The sequence below is a fragment of the Setaria viridis genome, chromosome 4 (assembly GCF_005286985.2).
Source record: "Setaria viridis chromosome 4, Setaria_viridis_v4.0, whole genome shotgun sequence".
NCBI lineage: Eukaryota > Viridiplantae > Streptophyta > Magnoliopsida > Poales > Poaceae > Setaria > Setaria viridis.
This window is the reverse complement of record NC_048266.2, coordinates 31951580-31976930: the sequence shown is the minus strand read 5'-3', so window position 1 is coordinate 31976930 and position 25351 is coordinate 31951580. Positions and strand designations below refer to the sequence as shown.

The following is a 25351-nucleotide window of genomic DNA, read 5'->3' as shown; positions in this document are numbered from 1 at the left end:
ATTTTATCGAGAGAAAGAGCCGTTAATTTGGATGGAAAGTGCAGGGGACGCTCCGTCAGGAAGACGCGTGGCCCCCCCTCCGTCCTCGACCCGATCGGGATGTTTATTGCTGTGTCGGATCCGATCGATGTTCCGTCGGAAAGGAAGGACAGAGGGCGACGAAAAAGAATAAATAAATCCTAACGCATGTTCAAACAAATTGTTATGAAACATGAGTACTACTTGCAAGTCCTCTGAACCGCAGGAATGCAGCACACGGCCTGTCTGCCTGACCGTTGGCGAGTATACTTGGGGGTATAAAAAGTGCAGTACTCGAGGCAGCAGACTAGCAGCCAGCCAAGGCGCGTCTCGTAGTATGTCAGCATGTGCAACAGGCCGTTTGCAATTGCGCTCCGTGTTCGCGATATCGGGGTCAAGGTCACCGGGGGGGGAGGGGGGGGGGGGGGGGGGGGGGGGGGGGGGGGGGGCTACAGGTGACTGGTTCCTCTCAGTACCGTAGAGCCGAGTCATCTCTGATTCTCTGCCATACCGCAGAGGCTCATCCAGTCATCCTACATTGATGATCCCCTTGTAACCAAATTTTGTTCGTGCGTCATTTCAGACCTTTGTGGTCTGCAGGATGATTGGGCTCATCTTATTATGATGATGACAGTTACAGTTCCATAGTTTCGATCTTAGCTAGGATCTGGTTATCTGGTAAGTGAGCGTGTAGTTTCCAACGGATAACAATTGATGCTCAAGTTCTGCTTCGTCCTCCCTACCGTTGCATTCCAAATTTGCGATGCTTCTCGGATTTCGATGACCAGAAACCGTGTGGTACCCTCGATCAGACCAGAGGGATCGGATTCGTCTTGGGAAAATCATAAAAGAATACGTACATGTACGCGCCATGGTAGTTGCGCTTGCGCGCATCAAAGTCGTCCCTGTCCTTCCAAACCGCGGGAACCAACGGCCAGAGCACCACGTGCGATGATGACAACAACCGACGGCCTGTGTGCAAATTGCAAAATTGCTCTCCCAGTCTCTATCGCGGAAACAGAACTAGGCCCTAGCCCATAACGACGTGAATCTTGCATGGCCCAGTTCTGTTGGGCTACACCGCTGCTGCCGGGCAGACCGAGCCGACGGCCTTGTAGTGAATCATGACGCCCAAGGCTGCTGGGCCCGTCTAGGCCGGCCCGTGCATGGCACAGACACATGGGCCGGGGATCCGATATTGAGAATTTTTTTTATTTTTTATTTTAGTATTTTGCAAAAATAAAAAAAATACAAATTGCAAATCTATAAATGTACCACCAGCCTACCGCCGGTTCAAGTTGCCATTCATATGAACTTGAATGGAGATAAATTTTATATGAAAATTGTAGATCTACAACTTTATAGTTCAAACTTTTTTCATTTAGTATCATCTTATGCTCAAATAATCAACATATGTTTCAGATCTAAAGTTTAATTTTAGATCTGAAAGTTGTACCGATTCTTTGAGCATAACGATGGCACCAAATGAAAATAATTTGAACTATAAAGTTGTAAATCAACTTATCTCTATCCAAATTAATATGAATTAGTTATGATTTTTTGAATGTGTGCTGCCCAGTTTCATATCTAAAATTTGAATTTTAGATCTGGAACTTATATTGATTATTTGAGCATCAAGATGATATCAAATGAAAAAAGTTTTAACTATAAAGTTATAGCTCTCATCGAGGTCTACAATTTTCATATAAAGTTTATCTCCATCCGAGTTCATATAAATTAGTTATTATTTTTTGAAAGTATACTACCCAGAGGGAGAACTTATCACCGGTTGACCGGCGGTAAGTTGCTACCGTGCACCTTCCGCCGTTTCAAACGACGGTATAGTATAGATTTGCAATTTTTTGTTGGGTCATATATTTTTTCAAAATACTAAAATAAAAAATAAAAAAATAAAAAAATTCGAGTATTGATTCATCAGCATGCATATGGAGTGGTCGTTTCAGCGGAAGATATTTGCAGTAAAGATTCTAAATCAACGACGGAGAAAGAACGATCTGCATTTAAGCTGAAAGCGGATACAATCAGGAAGTGCGACACTGCACAGTACAACTTGTCATTACATGGCCACTTTTTTTTTTTTTGCGGTAGTCATTACACGGTCACTATACTTGAAACTTAACCACCGAAGGTGGAAAAAGTGAATGTTTCGCGTAGGATAACTTATTGGTACGCAGATTTCAGTTGCGATAGACTTGCTGTGGCTGGATGAAGCGCCTTGTGCCGTTGTTGCCCATCTCTTCACTCCTGCCGTAACTGCTCCTCCAACTCTTGTATGGCAGCTCGAAGGTGACGAATGTTGTTGTTCCTCTCCTGCTGCAATTTTGTCTCTAATTCTTGTATTACAACTTGAAGGTAACGAATGTACTGTCGAGCGTGGGGTTCCATACGTGGGTCAACCAAGTACTTGTACCCGCAATCATTATCCGTCTGTAATACAAGAATTATGGGCAACGGAAGAAAAGACGGGTAGCAGTGTCACCAAGATGCTCGTAATCTTGAACCGCAGCGTCATCTCCATGTCGGCAAAGGGGCCAAAACTCATGAGGAAAACGATCGCGAACACCAAAGAAACCATGCCGCCTAAGATGAACCGGCATGCTACTTTGTCCCATGTCAGCAGTGTCGTCGTCATACGCTTCTCTCGGACAAGCCTCGACGAGCATGCTGAAACCATGGCCGTGCCGCCGCAACCACTTGAGCCATTTCACCCACGCAACCACTTAGCTGAAACCAGGATCGCCGGACGAACGAGTCCACAGGCATCGCACCCTGACAGAGCAAGTTTCAGGGTCCCACGAAAACTGTCGCATGAACCACCTCCTCATGACCTCCATGCTCGTACCCTCAGGGTCTGGGTGATCAACCAGGAGGACAGAGAAGTCGCCCAGATCGACACCGTTTGGACCGTCGTCGCAGACTTCGCCGTCGCCGTGGAAAACCTGGAGCGTCGCAGGAGTTGGCGTATCTGCGACCAACGCGACATGAATTCCGTCAACACACTGAAACTGCTAGGTCTAATAGTTAATGACGGATGAGAGGAAGAGGACCGGCGGCGATGCGGGCGCGGAGGCTGGCGGTGGCGGCGTACTCGAGGACGACGTGGGGGTCCTGACCGTCCTGGGGCATGGAGAGCTCCGCGTCCCGCAGCTTCCGGCACCCGGTGACACTGCAACGCACAAGAGATCGAGGGTTCATCAGCATGGTGTTTTGGTGCGCATGCAGCAAACCTCCAGGATCGAACCCGTGCGGATTGTGGTGGGGGAAGGTGATTCGAGATAGGTAGCATAGGTATACACCTCGGATTTGGAGGCTCATCCCGTGGATTATTGGGACGAGTTTCAGCTCGGGTACCGCGGCCGGAGACGGTGGAGGTCAGGTGGCGACTGGGGCGTAACGGTACCCATCCAGCGGTTCTATCTCGGTTAATTTTGAACCCGTGATTAAATGATCTTTACTCCCGAGTTAAAAATAAGGCACCGAAGGTCACCGATGGGAGAGGTCTTAATCCCGGTTGTTAAAGATCAACCGGAACTAAAGCCACATTTAGTCTCGGTTGTAAGACCAACCGAGACTAAAGTCCTCCCTTTAATCCTGGTTGTAACGGATAGAAAGTATCGCACCAAGCCCCCCATCTTGGTTGGGAATTTCAACCGGGATAAAAGCTCCCTTTTGTCCCGATTGGAATTCCCAACCAAGACAAAAGGGCAACCAGGCACGCACGCGCACGCTAATCGTCCCCTCTCTTACTTATCTTCTCCAACTTATCTCCTCATCCCTCTCTCTTTCTTATCTCTCGTGCATAGGCAGCTCCTCCTCCTCTCCCTTCCTTCCTCCTCCTCTCCCTTGTCCTGATCCTCTCCCATTCTTTTCCAGGCGAGCGGCTCCGGCACGGGTGGGGGCACGGGCGATGCAGGCGGCCGGCGCGTGGCCGGCAGGGGCGGTTGGCGGGCGGGCAGCGGGTGGATTTTTTTAAATTTTTTTAACTTTTTAGCTCCGGTTGAATAACCCGGGACGAAAAGGACCCCCTCATTTCGAAAATTTTATCCTGGATGGATTTTGAAGAGATTTGAGGCCTACCAACCGGAACTAATGCTCAGTTTTCTAGCAATGGCGACTCAAGGCTCGAGCACTTGCAAGATCACGATGAGTCCTCGATCAAGCTCGGCGCCTCAGGCGGCAATTTAAAGGGGGCCACTAGCTGGTGATCGTTCGTCGCTATCCGCTCGCTGCTATATACTGTTCATTTTCCTCTCGACTTCCTTCTTCCTCTCGCACGCAGAGCTCCAATCCGACCTCCCGCCGCCGCCGCCCCACGGACCGCCTCCCCTACATCCGATGGCGTTGGTGCCGGCGCCGCGGTCGCCCACCTCGCTCCCGCGGGCCGCTCACTACTAAAAAACAGTTTACAGGGGCAGTTGAAATGGTATTTGCAGGCGTGGGCGTGCCACCCGCTCCTAGCTTTCTCAGCTACAAATAGCTATTTGCAGGAGCGGGTAAAAGGCTTGCCCCTGTAAAGCCGTTTCCAGAGGCGGGTGACGCCATCACCCGCCCCTATTAATGGTGTCTTTAGGGGTGGGTGACGCCATCACCCGTCCCTGGAAATGTCATTCCCGCCAAAAAATTCAGCGATTGAAATTTCAATTTGTCGAAACTGCTGCCCGCCAGTTTTTAAAATTTTTGGTTCCCGCTAATTTCACTCTAACAGTCTAGTGTGCAACCGAATTGAAGAATACATAGTGATTGACATAGAATATATGTTACATAAATTCAATTTAAGCATACGAAATAATAATAAGGAAATAGAACCATATATATACATCATATATATACATCATTAGAGTGCACATAGTGATTGACATAGAATATATGTTACATAAATTCAATTTAAGCATACGAAATAATAACAAGAAAATAGAACCATATATATACATCATATATATACATCATTAGAGTGCACATTGACAACATGTTTTCCTGCCACTCACAAAGGCTAGCCTTGACGGTACTCTTGATTCTCCCACTCACGAAGGCTAGCCTTGACGGTACTCTTGATTCTCCCACTCACGAAGGCTAACGTATTTATCTTCTTGTGCTAATTCGTGTTCTAGGTGATAATAGGTACCCATTAGATTTACCACTTCACGCAAAATGAAACGACATAAATCAACGCCTATATTTAGAAGTTGTTGCTCATGGAGACGCGAACCGTGTAGTCGAGGTCTAATCTGCAATTAAAATCCAAAAAAAAATTAAGTAAGTGTTAGATAGGCGGAAAAGAATGCAATGTACATATATATACATCCCTATATATGAAAGGTAGCCTCTTACATGTTCGGGATCAATTAAGGATGGCAACGGGACGGGTTCGGATCAGGTAGAGTGTCTGGGCACTCAAAACCGAAACCCGAACCTAAAACCCAAATCCGTCCCGAACACCGATTCGGATGAAAATTCATCCCCGAAACCCGTGGATACCCGAAACCGAAACCCGCGGATATCCGAAACCCGATGGATTAACCGAAACCTAAAAATATTGCAATAAATTTTGCACTTGAGCTTTGTTGAGCGATGACTGAGGCACAAGAGTCCCATCGCAGTCCAGAAATATCACTCTCCTGTTAGCCTTCTTATAAGATGAAGCAAAGTGTTCTAGAGACAGTCTTCTGAACCCAGGTGAAAGAGCAATAACTCTAAAATTCAAACCAAACCCAGTGGTCCAACACCTTCTGCTATCTTGCTCTTTGCACGTTCTCTCAGATCCTGGTCAAAGCTTCGTGCCCAGTAAGTAACATCATGAGATTTAACATAGCGATAATGCTTCTCATGGCGCTGAATCTTCTCAAATTGTGTCAGGTCTGTTGCACTATACAATGCATCAGCCACATCTTCAACGCTCCAAGGATTTACCCTGAAAGCTCCACTAAGAGACGGGGAGCAACCCACAAATTCAGAAACAATCAGTGTGCTTGTATGAAGTGAGCTCTTATCAGCACCTCTGAGCTTACCGATATCCTCATTTCCCTGCCTGCAGACGGTGTATTCATATGGTATTAAGTTCATGCCATCACTCACAGCGTTTACAATACAACAGTCAGATGCAACATAAAATGCAATCTTTTCATACAAAGGAAATGAATAGTCAATACGGACAACAGGCTTGTAATTAGCAGAACCATATTTATCATTTATCCTTTATCCTTTGAGCTACTGATACAGCTTCATTTTTTGTGCCGACGCGGGGTGGAGCCGACGCTGGGTGGAGCAAGATGTGCCGACGCGGGGTGCCGGCTGGGTGCGGCATGCGGGGCTGGGACGGCGGCGGGGTGCGCTCTCATAGGACGGCGCACGGCGGGGTGCGGCCACACGCGACAGCGGTGGGGCACGGCCTGGCGGGATGCGTGCGGGAGGCGGCGGGGTGGGGGTGCGGCCGGCGTGGGTGCCTCGCGGGATGGGATGGTGGCAGCTGGTGGGACGCGCCCTCGCGGAGTCGCGGGACGGTGTACGGCAGCGGGGTGCAGCCACGCCTCGCGGGAGGCGTGCGGGGGGTGCCTGTTTGGGTGGGTGTGGAGTGTGGAAATGTTGTTGTGTTATATACTTAGGGTTGCTAGTGGGCTTTTAGTGGGCCGAATTGTTTCGGGTCTCGATGGAGCTCCGCGGGTGATTTAAAAAACCCACCCCAAACCCGCGGTATTTCAGGTATCCGAACCCGAAAAACCGTGAGCAAAAACTAGGAACCAAAACTGAAACCCGTGGACCCGAAACCCGCAGATATCCACCCCAAAACTGATCCACTGCCATCCCTAGGATCAATTGTGTATCTCTCGAGCATCCAGATCCCTTCTGTCGAAGGCAAAGGGTGTGGATCTAGAGGATCTTGCCACACGCTCTTTACCCACGCTCCTGCTCCTGCCTCCGGTCCCTCATTATCTTTATCCCCAGATCCTACACCATTGTTTGCTTCGTCCTCTCATGACGACATCTGGGATGCAATTTGATCCATTTCATTTTGGGACACATCACCTTCGTTCGATGCATCCCTTTGGTGTATAAATGGTGAGGAATCCATTTACGAGTTCTACATATAAATTAAAAGGTGATAAATATATAAAGAATTCCATATGGAGTTTTTATTTACTATTTCTCATGTAATATACAGTTTACCATTTCACAATTTGCCACACAATTCACATGCATGCATCCCTACTGAGAATTCACATTTCAAAATTTAAAATTGAATTGATATTCACAATTTCACAATTCACAATGAAAAAAATTAAATTCAAAGGAAAAATTCACTATTTAACAATTTATCAATTTCACCACATTTTCACAATTCACTAAGTACAATTTCACAATTCACTAAGTGCAATTTCAAAATTTACCAATTTCATAATTTCACAATTTGCAGGTCCACTAAGTACAAAATGAAAAAAATGAAAAGAAAATAAAATTAAAGAAAAGTGACGGTGTACTGGATGGAGGTGACGCGCGCGGAGAAAAGGGCCCAGCCGGTGGTGGAGCGGTGCAGGGAGGGGAGGCGCCGCGGGGAGCTAGGACGGCACGGTGGCGGCGCGGAGAGGAGGGCCCGGCCCTAGCGGTGGAGGCGCCGCGGCGGCGGTCGGTGAAAAGGGACGCGCCACAACAGGAGGCGGCCAGCGCAGGAAGGGCGTCGTGGCAGCAGCCCGCGAAAGGAGGCGCCGCGGGTGGAGGGGTGGAGGCGCGGAGCTGCGGCCCGGCCGTGGAGGCACTGCGGTGGTGGAGCGGGCGGGGAGGGGAAGGGTGCCGGAGCGGGGGAGGGAGGGGAAGGGTGCCGGAGCGGGGAAGGGAGGGCTGGAAAAATTTTGGTAGCTGAACGACGTCCCGTAGGCTTCTCCAAAAATTTGACTAAGTCCCTGCGGGCGCTACCATATATAGGCAGCCATTTAGCAGGGGCTGGAAACGATTTTCAAGTGCGGGCGACACCATCACCCGCCTCTAGAAAGGATTTCTCCATTTTTATTTTTCTTCTAAAATGTATTTTGGAGCTATTAAATGATCTCAAATATAAAAGTTATCAGCTACAAAGTTTAATTTCTTGTTGAACTCTACAATTTCGATAGAAAGTTTGTATTCATCCGAGATGAAATAAAAAAGTTTGTATTAAAAAAAATACATCCACTAAACACGTTCACATGTACTCACGTATACTCATACATTCACGTATACTTATACATTAACATTTAGTCATGCATCAACATATACTCATACATTCACATTTACTTATTCATTCATCGTATGCGTGACTAAATGTTAATGTATAAGTATACGTGAATGTATGAGTATATGTGTGAGTATATGTGAATGTGTTTAGTGGAGGTATTTTTTGAATACAAACTTTTTCATTTCATCTTGTATGAATACAAAGTTTATATCAAAATTGTAGAGCTCAACGAGACATTAAACTTTGCAGTTGAAACTTTTGCATTTGAGATCATTTAATAGCTCCAAAATACATTTTAGAAAAAAATGGAGAAATAATTTCCAGGGGTGGGTGATGGCGTCACCCGCCCCTGCTAATGCCACCCTATATATAGTGGCGTCCACGGGTACTTAGCCAAATTTTTGGAGAAGCCCGCAGGACGCCGAAAGGCTGCCAAAATTTCCCCAACCCCTCCCTCCGCCCCCACTCCAACGCTGCTCCCCTCCCCAGCGGGCTCCACCGCCACAGCGCCTTCCTGCAACACCTCCACCGCCGTGCCACAGCATCGCGCCTCCTCCCCTCCTCCCGCGGTGCCTTCCATTCGCAGCACCTCCTTACATGCTCAGGCCGCCGCCGCGGTGCCCTCCTCCCGCGGCGCCTCCTTCTGCACGGGCACGACGCCGCCACGATGCCAAGCTTGCACCGCCGCCTCCGCCGCCGTGCCGCCATAGCTTCTGCTGCCACAAAGGAGGACAAGGGAGGCAAGGCAAGCTGTCGACCTTCTCGTCATCCTCTAGCTCCTAGACATCCATCGAGAACAAGCAAGTGAAGGTCATGTCGAGCAGCTGCCCATCATCGGTACCAAGGCGCAACCAGTTCGTGCCACTCTGCCTCATCGACTGCCATAAGTACGGAATCAGGGTGATTTGGCTCAGGAGCAATGGGGGCTATATCATCTACAAGTGCCCCAACAACATTAAGGTAAGATTGCAACCCTAACATCATGGAGTCAACCTTGTTGGAACCATAGGGTTGACTTGCATTTGTGTTGTTGATGTAGGGAGATCCCAGAACATGTGACCAATACTGGTTTGAGCCTCAATACTTGAACCCTTTGAAGGAAAGATTTCCACATTTGGTGCCTCCAAACTATCAATTGCCAGGTACTGCTCCAGGAACAGTAGTAGCTCAGTCAAGTGCTGGATTTCAGCCTCCTTAGTCATTGGCAAGCACTGGTTTGTTGAATGAGATAAGTCAGATAAAACTAGCAAATTGTGATCTGAAGATGGAGATGTGTGAATTAAAGATCTAGTGTGGAGAAATGAAAGGGCATGTTAATGAATTGAAGGGAAGTGGGAGAGTTGAAGCATCTTCTGGGGAAGAAAAATAAGGCTGTTGTGGCCAAGAAAAATAAGGCTGCTGAGGTTGGATGCAACATGGCTGCCATTACTGCTGCTGTGACCTTGATTGTAGGTATCATGCTTGGGATATTTGCCTCAGGAATAGCTAATGCTAAGAGAAGAAATGGATCGTGTAGTAGTGCTATTTGTCAATGAATTTTGGTTCTGTTTCTTTTATGTGGAATTTGTCATTTGGTTATGTTGAGTTGTGATATGACTTATTCGTTGATTTATATATAATACTTATTTTTGTGAGCTACGGTTTATATTTTTGTGAGCTTGATGCCATAGTCACATTCAGGAAGGCAGTGAGGCACTATGCCCCATGGCGCATTCATGCATCAAGGTTTGTACCCATTTCTAGAGGCGGGTTACGTCATCACCCGCCCTTGAAAATAATTTTCAGGAGTGGGTAATGCTGTCACCCGCCCCTGCAAATGGTTCTTCAGGGGCGGGCCGTATGTTATAGTAACGACCCTGTTTTGTAGGTGCGGGTGGTAATTTCACCCACCCCTAAAAAAGGAACGCCCCTACAAATCGTTTTTTAGTAGTGGCTTCCACCACCCGCAGCTGGCAGCGACCTTGCCGCCAACCGACCCGCCCACCAACCACCCGTGTCGATGCCTCCGACCCGCCCTTCTGAACCCCTCCGACGTCCTTCGCCCCCGCCACCAGCACAGGGCACTGGTTATCTTTCCCCACCCCGGCCAGCGGCATCCTTGCCGCCCGGCCTCGCCACCGAGCAACCCACCACCACCGCCGGCCGCTTGCAGCCCCTGGCCCTCCCTCTAAGGTCACAGGCCATAGATCCACCCCAGTAAACACCCAAACCTAACCCCTGACCTGGCGGCGGCCCATCTCCGGCGATCTCCCGCAACAAGACGCGTTCGCTGCTACCAATAGCAACGCGCGCGTCATCTAAGGTTTTCGCGACTTAAATATAGACATAGGATCGCCCTCGGGCTTTGAGCCCTTGACTTGACGTCGGGTCAATTCATTCCTTGATGCTACGGAAGCAACGGCGTGGCTGCGCGCCCGTTCGTCGTCATCCGCGCGCGCGGCAGCTACTTTTTCGTTGCATTGGTTCGAAAGTGCAGGCATACAGGGAAACTAGTTTTCGTTGGGAGGAACTCGCCAAGAGAGAGAGAAAGGAGAGGGCGGGCGCGTCATGTGGTTCGAATACGTCCGCCACTGCAAAAGATAGCATCGACGATGTGTCATGATGGAGGGCGCGTGGCTCACATGATGTTCCGCCGCCAAGGCATATGAAGGGCGGCGCTAAACAATTTGCGTTGGCCGGCGATTGCCAGTAGGACCACCGACCACCATATCCGATCTGTCCACTCAAGGAGGACCAGAACTCGAGTCAGCCACTCATCGGCAATTGCCCTCTAAGCTACGCGAGCGGCCGGCTACAGTGATGATGATCTATTGATCTACTACTCGCAAAGATGTCAGCGCTGATGTCTCCAACGTGCGAGCGACGGCCGCCTTCACAAAAGTCAAAACCAACCATGTCGCGGCGGCCTTGCTGGCTATTGACGATGATGATCGTGTATAGGGAATCCTGTTGGTGGGCTCAGCACTTCCAGCCGTTCACACGCGGAAGATTTGGAGCCCATTTTACTTGTGGCCCAAAATGGAGGAACAAGGTCTTACTTCTGGCCCAAAATGGAGGAACAAGGTCAAAGTTCTTCGAGCCACAGGATTAGCTGCCGCCTTGCAGGGCTCCGCACACTCCTATCGTCCTTTTCACCTGGTGGCTCTGCTGCCAGTTGCTCTGGACGCCCTGCTAGTTTGACCACGAATCCCTCCCGTGTAGTGCTTGCTGCGGCTGCAGCAGGCAAAACTGCCTAGACCGGTTACGGTAACAACCACTGCCGAGCACAGTTCTCATCAGGAAGGTAACATCACAGCATGAAGCAGCGAGCGTGCCCGCTCAAAATAAGACAAAATTACATTTTGCATCTACAAAACAAACAATAGCAGTGATAACATTCCATCCAAGGCTTATAGCATTATATGGCACCACCGCTTCACAGAATGCGATATTACATTGCTAAAAAAATAAAAAAATATATGGCACACAATCCCAATAAAAAGGGGGTGATAGTGCTATTATAATCTATCTTGTATCTACCCAACAGATTGTTTTCACTTGATTCATTAGCCATTACAACAGGATCACATAAAACTGCGTTGGCCTGGTAGTGCTCTGTCAAACGATATTTACAGTCAGCCAAGACTACCACAGGAAAGGGAGTTACCTTCCGTATTACTGTCCGATCATTTTAGCTTTCTCCCAGGCTGTTGTTGTACAACAGTACTTAAACTCATCCCTATCACTAACACACAGACTCCCCTCTACAACCCAATGACAAACCGCAAGCACAAGCTGCAGGCTGAAGGTTTATACCACGGTTATGCACTCTCCATTGAAAACTCCTTCCTTATGCTGCTTGCCTGGGCTGTTGGTTTGCACGCATGTTATTGCGCCTCAGCCTCAATCCCATTTCCTCTTCATGATCTTGCAGGACTAGGGCCCTGTCCTGGTCATCTGACCCTATAGTTGCTCCGGATTCGCTTGGCTCAGGTGTGTCCTCACCAAAATTGTGCAGCCTCCGGCCAATCAGATAGCGGTCATCCCTGATGGTGTTGTGGAGGTTGGTGAACCACACATGGAATCTCTTGCCGCAGAAGAAGAGCGCGCTGAAGATCAGGCAGCCTAGCCAGGCAAAGCGGTACACTGCCGAGTTCACGATGAGTGGGTAGCCCAGCACCGGGAAGACTCCCCTTGCAAGGACGTATGGGACACAGAGAGCAGTAAGGAGCTTGGTGACTATCGGCATTATAATTTCATGGAGGACCCACAGACCCCTTAAACGGGAGAATCCATCATCTCTAACTCTCTCAAACTTTGACCTCCAGCTCTCATCAACCAAAGGTGCCATTTGATCCAACATAACCTGGAAATTGTCTCAAAGTTAATTAACTCGAAACCTCTTCTAAAATAAAGCAAGGTTGATAAATAACTGGAAAACAAAAGGCAGGACACAAGAATCAGAGTTATATATATAATCTTACCAGCCGAGTCCATATCTTCAAGAATATTAACCCAAGCGCCCAATCCTGGTATAATAGGAAGACAGGGCTCTCATCGATAGGCACCCTCATCGGAACAATGACCAGTAGCTCAAAAAGGAGTCCAATCAAAACAGGAATAACAAAGATCTGGAAACAAAAATGCTACTAGTTAGATCTATCACACAGAAGGTACTCATGAAAAAACTCTTTGGACACAAATCAGAGAGCTGCCACAAGTTCAAAAAGGTGGATAGTAGACTTGAAACAGCACAGTTCAGTTCAGAACATTACCCATATTGACAACAGAACAGAGCTCTTCAAAACAATAGAACACCACTTGCAGATCTGTTGTACCAGGATTCCTAGCTGCCGCGATCTGATATAATCAATTGCATATCTGGTTCCAGCTGCTGCACTCCAGAGAATATAGCACCCAATGCTAAAGGAGAAGAGATCTAATCAAGAGTACCCAAAGGTGTCAGCAAATGAGTTATATTGATCTCGTTATTCATAAAAATGAGAAGTTACATGCCATGAATTCAGGCAATAGAATCACAAGCAAATTACCATTGCACTTGATGCCGTGTGTGATTGGCAGGCGGGGAACAGCCTCAAAAACAAGACGTCCAAGTGAGATAGGAATAACTATCATTCCAGCATTGAATATCAGTAGTGTCATCCATGCCAGTACAAGCAAGAGCACAATCCGAAGCACAAAACCATACCTTCAAAGATTGGGGGAAAAAGAAAATCATACAACAAAACCATAATTTATATTAGTGTATTCAGAAAAATACGTTCAAAATCCAAGACTCATCAACTTTCTCAGAGTATTTGTTATAAATAACATTGCTATAAATCATTACTTAATTATGTTAATAACCTATTTGTCAGATTATGACTCAGAAAACCTGTGCAGATAACTGAGCCACAGTTGCATTCAGATTTTTTTTCTATACAAACTCAAAGCTGTTTAGTTCTTTTGGTAATCTGCGTAGGATTGCATAATGATGAAAAGAAAAGATCATACTATTTTACACAAATCTAGAGATTATACTCACTCTGAGTCTCCCTGATCATCTACATCAGGTTCTTCAGCAACATCATTGGCTTCATTTGGATTTCCCCTGCCATTATCTTCTGCAGCAACATGTTGTATCATGCGTTGTTCAACCTGTGGAGCAACCAATTCCCGCCCAACATGGCCCCTATCTCTTCTTTCTGCCCTGCCATTCCAATTTTCCTGCGCACCATTTTCTTCAGGTTTTGGCAGTAAGAAATCAGTTAATCCAAGGGCCCAACCAACCGCAGCAAACCAGTGGTGCAAAAGAGATTTAATAGTTGCACGAGGCTTGAAATGCTCAATTGCAAATGGGATGCATATTTGGAACAGAAGGACATCAACTGGAATCTCAGTGAATGGGTCAAATATCCTGCAATTCGACAGAGGCGAACAAGACTTAGGCTTGAAATTCCAAATGACAGAAAAAAAAAGAACAGAATTGTTGGGTAGTAAGCTAACTCACGTGATGTCCAGAGGAAAAATTGAAGGAGCTACTCGCATGGCCAGTTTAACGGGTAAGAAGACCAACATCACAATCAAGCTTCCATACACTGCAACAGACAAAAGAACCCGTCGAGCATGTTTATGCACAGGATCGTCGATCAAGTCCCTGAATGGATTGTAATTTGGATCAGCAGGGTCCCGCAGAAAATAAAGAACTCCATTGCGCAGTACCTGCCACAAAAAGGTAAAAATAAAGTCAGACAAATGGGACAGGAGAGTTTAAATGTCTTGAGTACAACTGCAGGAGACAAAGTGAAAGGAGCAATACCCCTCGAAGAAGACTGACAAATATGCTTATTTGGAGCATATACACGATCCCAACTAGCCAATGGATAGAAGAGCTCGCCAAGGGTGACATTGTAAAGAATTCAACTCTCTGAGCAATTGTTGTGCCGAGCATCTTTAGAGTGCAGACATCAAGCCACCAACCACACATAAGAGGGAATACACCAAGCTCAATCACCAGAAGGAATGCAACTTTGACCATAGTCATGAGATGCTTCATTCCAGCAAAGAACTGCCTGCATAGAGATGGAATGGCCTCTAATATAGTAGCTATACCGTAGAGTCTTCCAATGGTAAAACGTTCTCCCCTGGCATATCGAAGTAAAGCCAGTGATCCGATGTACAAGAATACAAGGCAGAAGATGAACATGTATCCAACAGCAAGAGTTGTCAAATCGGAAAGATAAGACGAGCCGATAGCTGTTCCTTTTATCAGACTGCCCCTCCCACTCCCTTGAATTACACTAAGACCAGTGGCATTTATCTTCAAGGATTGAGTAACAACCTCAATCACATGCCCAATAACACCTTCATTGTTAGTGTCGGAAGAAAAATTCTTCACAACATTAAGTGCACTCTTCAATGTATCATTAGCTATAGAAATAGCTGTTTCTGTGAAGGGCATCATTTTTGCCAGCATAGGAGTAGAGGCCGAAGAGAAAAACCATGATAAATAGTACAGGACAATTCTTCCCAATGAGAACGGAACAAAGATCACAACAATGAGGAATATAGCATTGCTGGCTAAAACCTGGATAAAAGACATTCCTGTCAGTGCTTTAAAAATCTAAGACCAGGAAAAACCATGTTGTTCACTTGCAAAAAATAAAACTAAGGTAAGACATCAATGAATTTAAATGCACCAATTGCACTATTTGAAATTGGATCATAGATGCTGTTGAAAGTTAGGAATATCAGGCTTCTCTTATGTCCCTTTCATTTCATTTCAGAAATAAAATCAATAGAAGAAATAAACTGCCTGCTGAATCAACGATCAGAAAGGTCAAGTGTAATAACAAAATACAGTATGCATTTATTTGAATCAGAAAGCTGGGTGGAAATGATCTTGAACTATCAACAAAATGATATCCAAACATAAAAGCTTATTGATACTCTATTTCAGTGGGCCCTACTAATAAAGGTTTTGACTACTCATCACTACATATTGGACATTATTAGAAAGCAAGGTAACACAAATCCGAAACTCAAAATAGTTATGCAGACACATGTAGTCCGACATAAAAGCATTGTAGGAAAGAATAGTACTTACTGTTATTGCGTTCTCAACCAAGTGGAAGACAGGTCCTTGCATACCAACAAGTTCGTCAAAAGGAACATCCTCCGCACCATCTGCATCATCCAGACCATCAAGCATCTGCTCAACCTGAGCCTCAAGTCGTTCCAGTCGAGCAGCAACATTTTCAGCATTTCTCCTCAGAAGTTCACCAGCACCAATTCCTTGGGCTTCTGCTAATTCATCAATATTTCCATCTGCAGGAACCCTATTATTAGGACCCGCTAGCCTCCTGACAGCCCGAGCACCATGCCTTTCACGGCCTCCATCATCCCTCTCCGCATCGTGTCCACCAAGCTCACGCAAATGCCTTATGTAGTCCCGTAATGAGGTGGCTCCAAGAAATATAAGGACAATGATAGCTGAGAGAAGGAACCCGTGAAGGCAGTCACTAAGGATCAACTGAGCACTGATGTGACTCAGGAACAGCCTTTGTGCTTCACCAAGACTTCTCACAAATGTTAACCTCCATATCCAGTAAGTAATGAATGGGATAATCATGAGCCAAACTGAGAGAACAAAGGCAAGCCGAAGGATGAATTGAAACACATGGCATGCTTTCATTCCAACGCCAACTATCAATTCTTGGAAAGGAAGTCTTGTCGGAGCATTATCAGCGTACACGGGTGAGAAGGAGAATGCATGTTTACAAACCTGCAGTGCACAGATGCATAGATCAGAAATTATCAACAGGAACTGGACTTAAGAAAAACAATACACACCATCCTCTCTATCTTTTTTCTCCCTTGCAATTCAAGCATTACTACCTAGCCCTAGAGATTGTCCTTGGAAGTTAGGACAGCCACCAAGTAATACCCGTTCACTCATTTACCCTAAACCAAACTAACAACCAAAGTGAGAGGCTTTACAGATCCAAGAAATAAGTCAAGAGGAGCTTCCTTCTAAAAGGACATTAGGCAACTGAAACTAAAAAACAATTGTCAATACCACCAGGTCGATAGTTTCACTGCTAAGCAGCTCATGAATTGCAGGTTATCAGAACCATTATGCCTTTGAAAATACAGAAAGCACAACAGCAACGCAGCAGTACGGAATTCCTTTTGCTAGCAGAATAGTCCATCAAAACTGTCCAGTCAGAATGATTCTCAACCCTAATCCCCTGATTTCTAGCAGCTCAAGGCATAAAAAGCTCAATTATCACAAGAGCAATCAGCAACATGAAATTCCTTTTGTTATCAGAATAATCCATCAAAACCATCCAATTAGCATGGTTTGTAGTCCCCAATAATCCCCTAATTAACCATATTAACGCATATTAACCATTAACCAAGTTCTGCCTCAACCTACATGACACAAGTTCGATCGACCCTAGCATCCAGAGCACCAGCTCAACGTCCAATCGACCGATTCCACCACGCAATCGAACCAATCAAATCCCTAAATCAACAAACGCAGGTCGCGGGAAGGGGGCGGGCGGTAATACCTCGCACTGGCGCGAGTTGCTATGGTCGAGCCACTGGAGGAGGCAGTCCTGGTGCACGAACTTGATGCTGCCGCTGCAGGCGCACGGGTACCGGAGCGGGTGGTCCTCGTCGCCGCGGTTGCGGCAGATCCGGCACACGTCCCCCTCCTCCTCCTCCTCGTCCTCCTCCTCACCGGGCGGCGGCCGCGGCTCCTCCGGCAGCTCCCCCGGGACGGCCCGCTCGGCGATCTCCGCCATGGCTGGCTCGCTGGGGCGGCGGCGGCGGCCGATCGATCGCGCGGGGGACGCGGATAGGGGGCGAAGGCGGTGGGGGGAAGTTGCAGCGAAAAGATGAGGGAAAAAACGTGGAGATTTTCGGAGCCTCGTTAATGACGCGCTGGTGACGAGGCGTGCCGGTAGGCTTAACGGGTCTCGATGGGACAGCTGTGGTGGGTCCGTGGGTGTGGGTCGGGTAAAAAGTCCGGACCCTTTTTTTTCTTTCGAGAGGAGGAAGAAGATCCGGACTTCTCTGGAGGGCTCGATTTGTCGTGTCGCATTGGGCTTGGGCCTAGATACATACTGCCTTTTACCCCTCTGATGAGTTTGATGGGCTGCAATACGTCAGCATGGGCTAGCCCTCTTGCACTTGCTGTTCCAAAAGGAAAAAGTCCTATCTACATCCCTCAACTATTGCTGTAGTCCGGATTTAGTTCCTCATGTGCAAAATCGGGTATTCGCAGTACCTCAGCTTCCAAACCTGTTTGTTTTTGTCCCTCGCTAGTTTTAAGCAAGGTTTTGCATGACGTGGCAGTAGATCCCACATGTTAGGTTCCTCTCTCTCTTTCTCCTTCCCCTCCTACTCCTTCTCCCTCTCTCCCAATGAGCGGATCGCTCCCCGAGGCCGCCGCCGCTCCCTGGTCACCACTCAAAGCTGGCCGCCCACTGCGGGGTCTTGGCCACCCGCGGGGCTCACGTCTACACCAGTCGCCGAATCCGATCTCGGCTGGCCGCATCATCGGCCACGCCACCATCGGAGCCTGTACGTGGCGGTGCCATCTAGTATGCCCTCCCCGGCTGCCGTTCTCAATGTCATCCTAGCCTCCTCGCACCCCTATGGCACCACCAGCACCTGGCAGCACCAGAGCCCGCCTTGTGCCGCTCGAGTAGGCCGGCAGCTGTTGAATCGAGATTGCCCATGTCTGCCTCGGTCACCGGATCCAGCCTCAAGCTGACCATGTAGCCACCGGGGCTTGGCCGTGCTTTGCGACATCCTGGCTGCCTCACGTCCGAGGCCACCACTAGGGCTAGGGCATGCTAGTCCCGCCCTATGCTGGTCGAGAAGGAGAACGAAGAGGGAGGGAGGGAGGAGGAAGAGAGGGGGAGAAGAAAGCCATTTGGTATGTGGGGACAAACCATCACCTAGGGCCTACACCATGTCATGTAAAACTACCATCGATGAAAAATAAACGGGTTTGAAGTTGAGGGACCGTGAATACCCGGTTTGCACATGAGGGACCAAATCCAGATTACGGTAATAGTTGAGGGACGCCGAAAGGACTTTTTGCGTTCCAAAATATACTGCATTTTAGTTTCGTTTTGTTCTACGTTAATTTTTCTAACTTCAACAAAGTTTATAGAAAAACGTACCCTGACGTCAAATAAGTTATATTGAATTCGTTTTGTTCTACGTTAATTTTAATAGTGTATTTGATGGGTATTGTTAGAGTTAATATACTTTCTAAACTTGGAAAACTTGAAGATGTTTTACTTAAGACAAAACTTAAGAGCTACACTATAACCATTTTGGATTTTCTTAGTTTTATGACATGCATATACATATTATTAAGCGATTAATCTTATGCTATTGAACTATGAACCCCAGTGAACCAAAGATTCCCCACTCAAGCATTTCAATCATTTTCAGCCCGATAGATTTAACAAGCCGAGATGAACTAGGTCGGTATCCAACCAAGCTTTAAAAAGCTACGTTGGCTAATTATCCAGCCTGAAATCCTGTACATTGCAGCAGTAATTTTGGACGTGGACCATACATACGGTTCCACTTCCATACTTCCATTTCATCCATTCAACATCCTTAGAGCAGCATCATATGCATGTAACTACCTAGCTTACAATACTAGAATTACTGAGGCCAACAAAGAAGAAACAAACTAGTGATCACCCCAATGCAAGCCTATTTCAGGTCTGAAAAATTCCGAGCTCCCATTGCTCAAAACTGCTCGATAACTTCCCAGCCTGACGAGACGATCCGTACAGCTTTCTTGTAGCCACAGTGCCTCCCAGTTCCTCCCTACATCTATCTCGGCGTCGGAATTGTTCCTGCCGGCCGGACCTGCCCCACGAGCGCAGGGATGAGCCCACCGCTGCCGACCTCACTGCCAACCTTGCCTAACCCGAAAAAGGGAACCCCGGCGCCGGCGCGGCGGCCGAGGCGAAACGCCACCTCTCGCTAGAATCTTTCGGCCACCACCAGTCGCCGCCAGTGGCCGTGGCCGATTCAGTGGCCGCTCAGCGTCAGCGCCACCACTGTTGCTTGTGCTGATGGACAGGCGGCTGCTCAGCGGTGGCTGGGCCGCCTGGACGCCGTGGGCAGCGGCTGCAGCGGCCCAGTGGGAATCCTGATGATGCTGCAGCAGCGGCGTCGGCGTCGTCGGTGTCGGGGCCGGCCCGGGCCGTGGCGTACGGCGGCGCCCAATTATTGCCGCCGTTGGGCCAGCGCATGTGTGCCCCTGCCGCTGCTGCCGCGCCTCCTCCTCCTCCACTGCTGCCGACCTGGCCCTGCGCGTCGGTCAGGTGCTGCCGGGTCGGTCAGTGTTCACCGAAAAGGAAACCGAGCGAACTATCCCGCTGACGATGCATCTTTTTCATGGCGTGATTTTGATTACTGAACAGTTTGGAGGTTACTGTGTGTGTGTGTGTGTGTGTGTGTGTGTGAGCTGGTCAGTGATCGTACGGGACACGTACCATCTGGAGCATGTGCAGCGTGTCGTTGTCGTCCCTGCTGCCGGTGCCGGGGTGGCAAACGTGATCGTCGTCAGCCAGGAGGAGACGGAACGTGCCCGGAGTCGGGGAAGGCCGCCTGGTGCGAAAGCACCTGCCGGGGTCGGCGGCGGCGCCCGTCTCGTTGTCCTCCTCCGGCAGGTCGAGCTGGTTTTCCCGGCACGGGAACAGTTTCAGACTTTCAGTGTCAGTGTCCGAGGCAGTTCAGGCAGGTGTAGCAATGGACGTTGGCAAGGTCATCAGCGTGGTTTGTTTACCGTCAGGGTCATCGTCCTCTGCCTGCTCGGCGCGGTGGTGAACACCTCGACGGCGGCGGCGGCGGCGGACGGGTCGCTGCCGGCGCAGCCGAGGCTGAGCTCCAGGTCGAGCTCACCGTCCCACGCTGCACACGCATCACAAACACAATTTGGATTCAGAACACCTGAAGAGCATGGTTCGATATTACATTTACGATCATGGAAAAGAAAAATCAAGAACATGACTCACGCTGCACTTGGAGCTCCTCGTCGTATGTCTGGGGCTCAAAGTTGGTCACCGCCTCCTTGCCGTAGCACTTGATGGCAGCCTTGTCATAAGCCCTGATGATTAGATTAGCATGGCACAAACCGCAAACTGTCACATGAGTACATGGCAACAAAGCCATCCTGAAACCGCACGTGATGGGTAACAGAAATGCAGAGGAGTGCAGCGAACAAACGTACTGGGCAGCCTCCATCTCCGTGTCATAGAGGCCAAGGTACACGTACCTGCAGCAATGACAAGGAGATCAAGCCAAAGGTCTCAAATTAAGCAAAGATTTTGCAGTGATTGTTCAGTATTACTTCTTGCCCATCAGCTGGCCTATCCTGGCCTCCCATTTGCCGCACTTGTGCTGGGTGACTCCCCGGAACCTGGAGCTCCCCCTGACGAAGCCGGCGCCCTGCCGCCGGAGCACCTGGACGAACTCCTCCTTGCTGAAGTTCTTCATCTGGCAATGCCATGGGAAGAACAGAATCAAACGGTGGGAGAGAGGTAGATGAACAGAGCACGCAGCTCTTCCTTGTCACACTACTGTTCATGATGGCCTCTGATCTGATCAGTGATCACCTTCTTTATCTCATCCTTGTAGTCGCTCAGGGTGAAGTTGATGTCAGCATTCACGCCGCGGAACTTGATTGCAGCTTGGTCATAGGCTCTGCAAGCAGGAGACGGAGAACGAAGGGTATTCACTATTCAGATGATGAAATAATCACATATTTGCTATTTTGCTCTTATTTTGTACGATAAAAAATCTGCAGAAATTTAAGTAACCTTGCAGCAGCCTGTGCCGTGTCAAAACCACCTAGAAAAAAGGACAAGGAAGAAAAAACCGCATCCATGAGCAAAACTTGACACCTGATTAAGTGCAAATAAATCATGCTACTAAGTTTCAGCGTTTGAATGGACAGGAACTCACCCAAGTACACCTGCTTCCCACAGTCCCTGCCAATCAAAGCACAAGCAAGAGAGAGAGAGAGAGAGAGAGAGAGAGATGAACATGAAATGGAACAGGAGATTGGAGAATGGAGATCGCACAGCAGAGCTACTTCCAATGGCTGAATGGCATCATCCCAGCCAACTGCAAAACGGAAGCGCTCATATGGGGTGCAGGGACTGACCAGATGTGGGACTCCCACCGGCCGGTGCGGCGGTAGAAGGTGACGCCGCGGTACTGCGAGCTCCGGGACCGCGGCCCGCGCCGGCTCTTCCTCGACGCCGACCGGGCCCACTGGTCGGCCGCCGACGGCGCGGCCACGTGGCACAGCTCCGTCGCCTGCGCCGGCGGCGCGGCAGCTGCCACGGTGGCCGGGAAGAACTGCTGGGTGACGGCGGCGGCCGGCCGGGTGGGCGCACCGGGCACCGGGAAGCCAAAGATCATCCTGTTGGCGCCTTCCTCCGGCCGCCGGTTAACCTGCAGCTCCTCCTCCGCCACGGCGCGTGCAATGCCGTCGACGACGACACCGTGGAAGGATCTCTTGGTGGCTGCCATGGCCGTGCCACACTGCCACCACGTACAGGGTCACAGACACACACGCCCACGGCGTTCTTGGCTCGAGGCTTCTCTATGTGATGGAATGCATCATTGGAACTTTTCTTTTTGTGCAGTTGGATGATATGATACCAGCTGATCAGCTTCTCTGATCTCTTCCCTGTGTGTGTGTGGGGAGAGAGAGAGAGAGGGGAAGTGATGTGTATGTGTGTGTGTTGCACACTAGCACTTCGTTGCGGTCTGTCAAAGAATCTGCAGGTATCAAGGAAGGCTAAGGAAAGGGAAAGATTTCTGAGCAGGGCTATCACTTCATGTCATGCGTCTTCTTTTTATGGGGTTGGAAGGATGGAGAACACCAGTCCAGCCACAAGCTGAGAGGGACCCCTCCCCTCCCACACACCCCCTCCTCCTCCTCTATCTGTCCATCTACGTGCTTTGGGCTTGTCACCTAACCATCACCCATCGTATCTGTCGCTTCATGATGCACATTTACACAGCACTTGCTTGTATGCGTGTACATCCATTCTGTGCCACTGGCTCCAAAATGAACATACATTGTACATATACCATTTTCTTAATTCAGAAAACAAGAAAAAAAGTTGCCATTCACTTCAAATCCTTATTGACACTTGAGTCGAGGAATATAAACAGAATCGAGGAGGACTCGAATCCGAGTAACACGAATCGCTTACCGTGGTTTCTTATCTCTAAAAGTTTCAGATGCATATTACCACCTGGCTTCATTGGTCAAATGGAAACTAATCAGGGTCTCATCAGACACTCAAAATCCAGTGCATGTGGTAGTGGCTGGCAGGCAAGGACTACTCATGGCATGGGCAGTAGCCAGTAGGGGGGTTTATTTGCTTGACATTAGAGGTCGTAGGTTTCTCGCATTCAGCCAACACTAGTGCCTGCCTATTCCGATGTAACCTAGCCCTTTTGTCCGCATTCACTTCGCTGCATAAAGGCCCCCACCTTCCACTTCCGCTTGCTAGCTCTCTCTTGCTTGCGCCGGTGAAAGTGGCCGCCGGCCGGCTTTCAATACCAACGCAGCACGGCGATGAGAGAGAGAGAGAGAGAGAGGAGAGAGATGCGCAGCATCATCGTCTCCTATCTACCTCCGGCTCCGAGTCCCACGTTAACCAGATCGAAAGGCATCATCATGCACCGTGCATGGCCTGTCCACGCGCCATTAATTGCGTGGTCCGCCGTGTCCGTGGACTTGCACGAACAAACAGTGTATTATGATCGTTGCCGAACACCGTATAGACAATAATGTCGCTGAAGGATAAGTTTATGGTCCACCTTACGAGTTACGACAAGAGTATTTACCGTTTATGATGCTGTGAGTTCATGTGGTGTGTGCTTGCTTTGCTTCAGATGATAGGAAGATAATTTTGGGGAGATAGTAGGAAAGTGGGAGGTTGAATGTTTGTTCATTCGGAACAAAAGATGCAAGTGGTTGAGATATTTCTTTTCTGCTCCAATGTTTTCTGCCTTTGTGATTGAGACGTGGCTGCAACCATGTTGATTGGAGAAAGTTTCGTAAGAGGATCCTGTGTCCTTGGCCCTTAGTTTAATTTTGGTTGTTGCAGCATTGTTGCAAAGCCAATGAAGCATAATATTTTTTGTGTGTTCTTTTTCTTGGCATTGTTTGTAGTGCTATAGGATGTTGGGGATATAGAATTTTGTGATGATACCCGTTATCTGTTGATGAGTTAGATTTTTGAGATCATGCGTACGTCAGAGGCTCGATGCTCTATAACGGCCTAAAACATGTTTAACTTAAGCATGTCATCAATGCATCATTAAGAAGGTTTAGTAACGAAGGCTAAAATTTTGACTTACGGACGATTCGCCCTGTAGGCCGGACGGTCCGCCGTTACACCTGGTCAGCACGATCCCGGTCAACACTTTTGCCATGTCGCATGCGGATGGTTCACCCCTCGTCCACAGACGGTTCACCAGCACACTGCGGTGCGTGTCGCGTGCGCAGAGCTTTTGCACCACGTCGCCCCAGCGACCCCGCCCATTAGCCGCGCCCCTAGCTCGAGCTGAGCTCCTTCCAGCTCTCCCCCCCCCTCCCATTCACTCCCAAACTCTCTCTCTCTTCCACCCAAGCCATGGAGGAGTTTCCTAGGTCCCTCCACCATTGAAGCCCCTCAACCTCACCGTAGCTTCGCCAGAGGACCGCCCGGAGTTCGACGCCGGCGAGCTGCATCACCTTTCCTTCATCTTCTTCCTTGGGCTTGGAGCTTGGAGCTTCCCAAGCTCTTCTTCCTCCTTCCCCAAGACCTTCCTCAAGCTTCAAGTCAAGAACGAGCTCAAACTTCCCCAACGATGCTCTACGCCAACCTGCGGCCCTTCACCGGAGTTGTGCTCATCGCCGGTGAGCCATCTCCATACTCGATCCACCTCCATTGCTCTAGGATTTGAGTTCTCGGTTTTCCTTTAGAGCAAAGCGCCATTGATGGCCTAGAGCTTCTAAACCTTGATGCATGTCAAATTCACTACTTGGAACAAACTCTACACACTCCCAGGACCCCATAGAAAGAAACCGCACCCCAAATCGACGCCGGAGTCGCCACCGGCGAACTTGCCGGTGAGCCACGATGGACGCGGACGGTCCGCTTTACAACCGCGGACGGTCTACCATTTACACACAAAAACCAATAGAACCTTTCGTTTCCGCTTCCCAGGCACTTTTTTACTGCGGACGGTCTGCCGTTCAACCACACAACCAACCGAGCCTCTACACATCTTTTCAACATGTGCTAATTTTGTACCGCGGACGGTCCGCCATACAAACTCAAAAACCATCCCGAATCTGTCTAGTTTTGCCAAAAGGGTTCGCACTTGACCGGTGGACGGTCTGCCCAACGGTCCGCCGTTCAAACCGGATGGTCCGCCTTTCCCAGGCCGGACGGTCCGCCACCCCTCATCTAGCACCTTTATACTTACACTTGTTTTACTTGCTTATATATGATACACCAAACTCTTGTATAATTATCTAGCATTGCTAGAAACATGCTTAAACATGTCATTCTCATA

At 48.7% G+C, this 25351-nt stretch overlaps 2 protein-coding genes and 1 pseudogene across 2 annotated transcripts; all 3 read right to left on the bottom strand.

The window, feature by feature from the left end:
• Window positions 1-5534: 5534 nt before the first annotated feature.
• On the bottom strand, window positions 5535-10335 carry LOC117853623 (probable alpha,alpha-trehalose-phosphate synthase [UDP-forming] 9; annotated as a pseudogene).
• A 1377-nt stretch (window positions 10336-11712) lies between these two features.
• Window positions 11713-17544, bottom strand: LOC117852265 (probable E3 ubiquitin ligase SUD1). Its single transcript, XM_034734284.2, has 9 exons — window positions 17293-17544; window positions 15825-16502; window positions 14538-15305; window positions 14229-14440; window positions 13764-14135; window positions 13270-13427; window positions 12994-13157; window positions 12703-12849; window positions 11713-12584 (listed from the first exon to the last, which is right to left on the bottom strand). The coding sequence occupies exons 1-9, from the start codon at window positions 17527-17529 to the stop codon at window positions 12069-12071; spliced, it is 3252 nt and encodes a 1083-aa protein (XP_034590175.1). The 5' UTR covers window positions 17530-17544; the 3' UTR covers window positions 11713-12068.
• A 1656-nt stretch (window positions 17545-19200) lies between these two features.
• Window positions 19201-22692, bottom strand: LOC117851409 (APETALA2-like protein 4). The gene is made up of 10 exons (XM_072293246.1): window positions 21930-22692; window positions 21728-21753; window positions 21583-21613; window positions 21379-21466; window positions 21114-21259; window positions 20994-21038; window positions 20779-20870; window positions 20550-20674; window positions 20257-20439; window positions 19201-20070 (listed from the first exon to the last, which is right to left on the bottom strand). The coding sequence occupies exons 1-10, from the start codon at window positions 22298-22300 to the stop codon at window positions 19807-19809; spliced, it is 1371 nt and encodes a 456-aa protein (XP_072149347.1). The 5' UTR covers window positions 22301-22692; the 3' UTR covers window positions 19201-19806.
• Between the last annotated feature and the right edge of the window lie 2659 nt (window positions 22693-25351).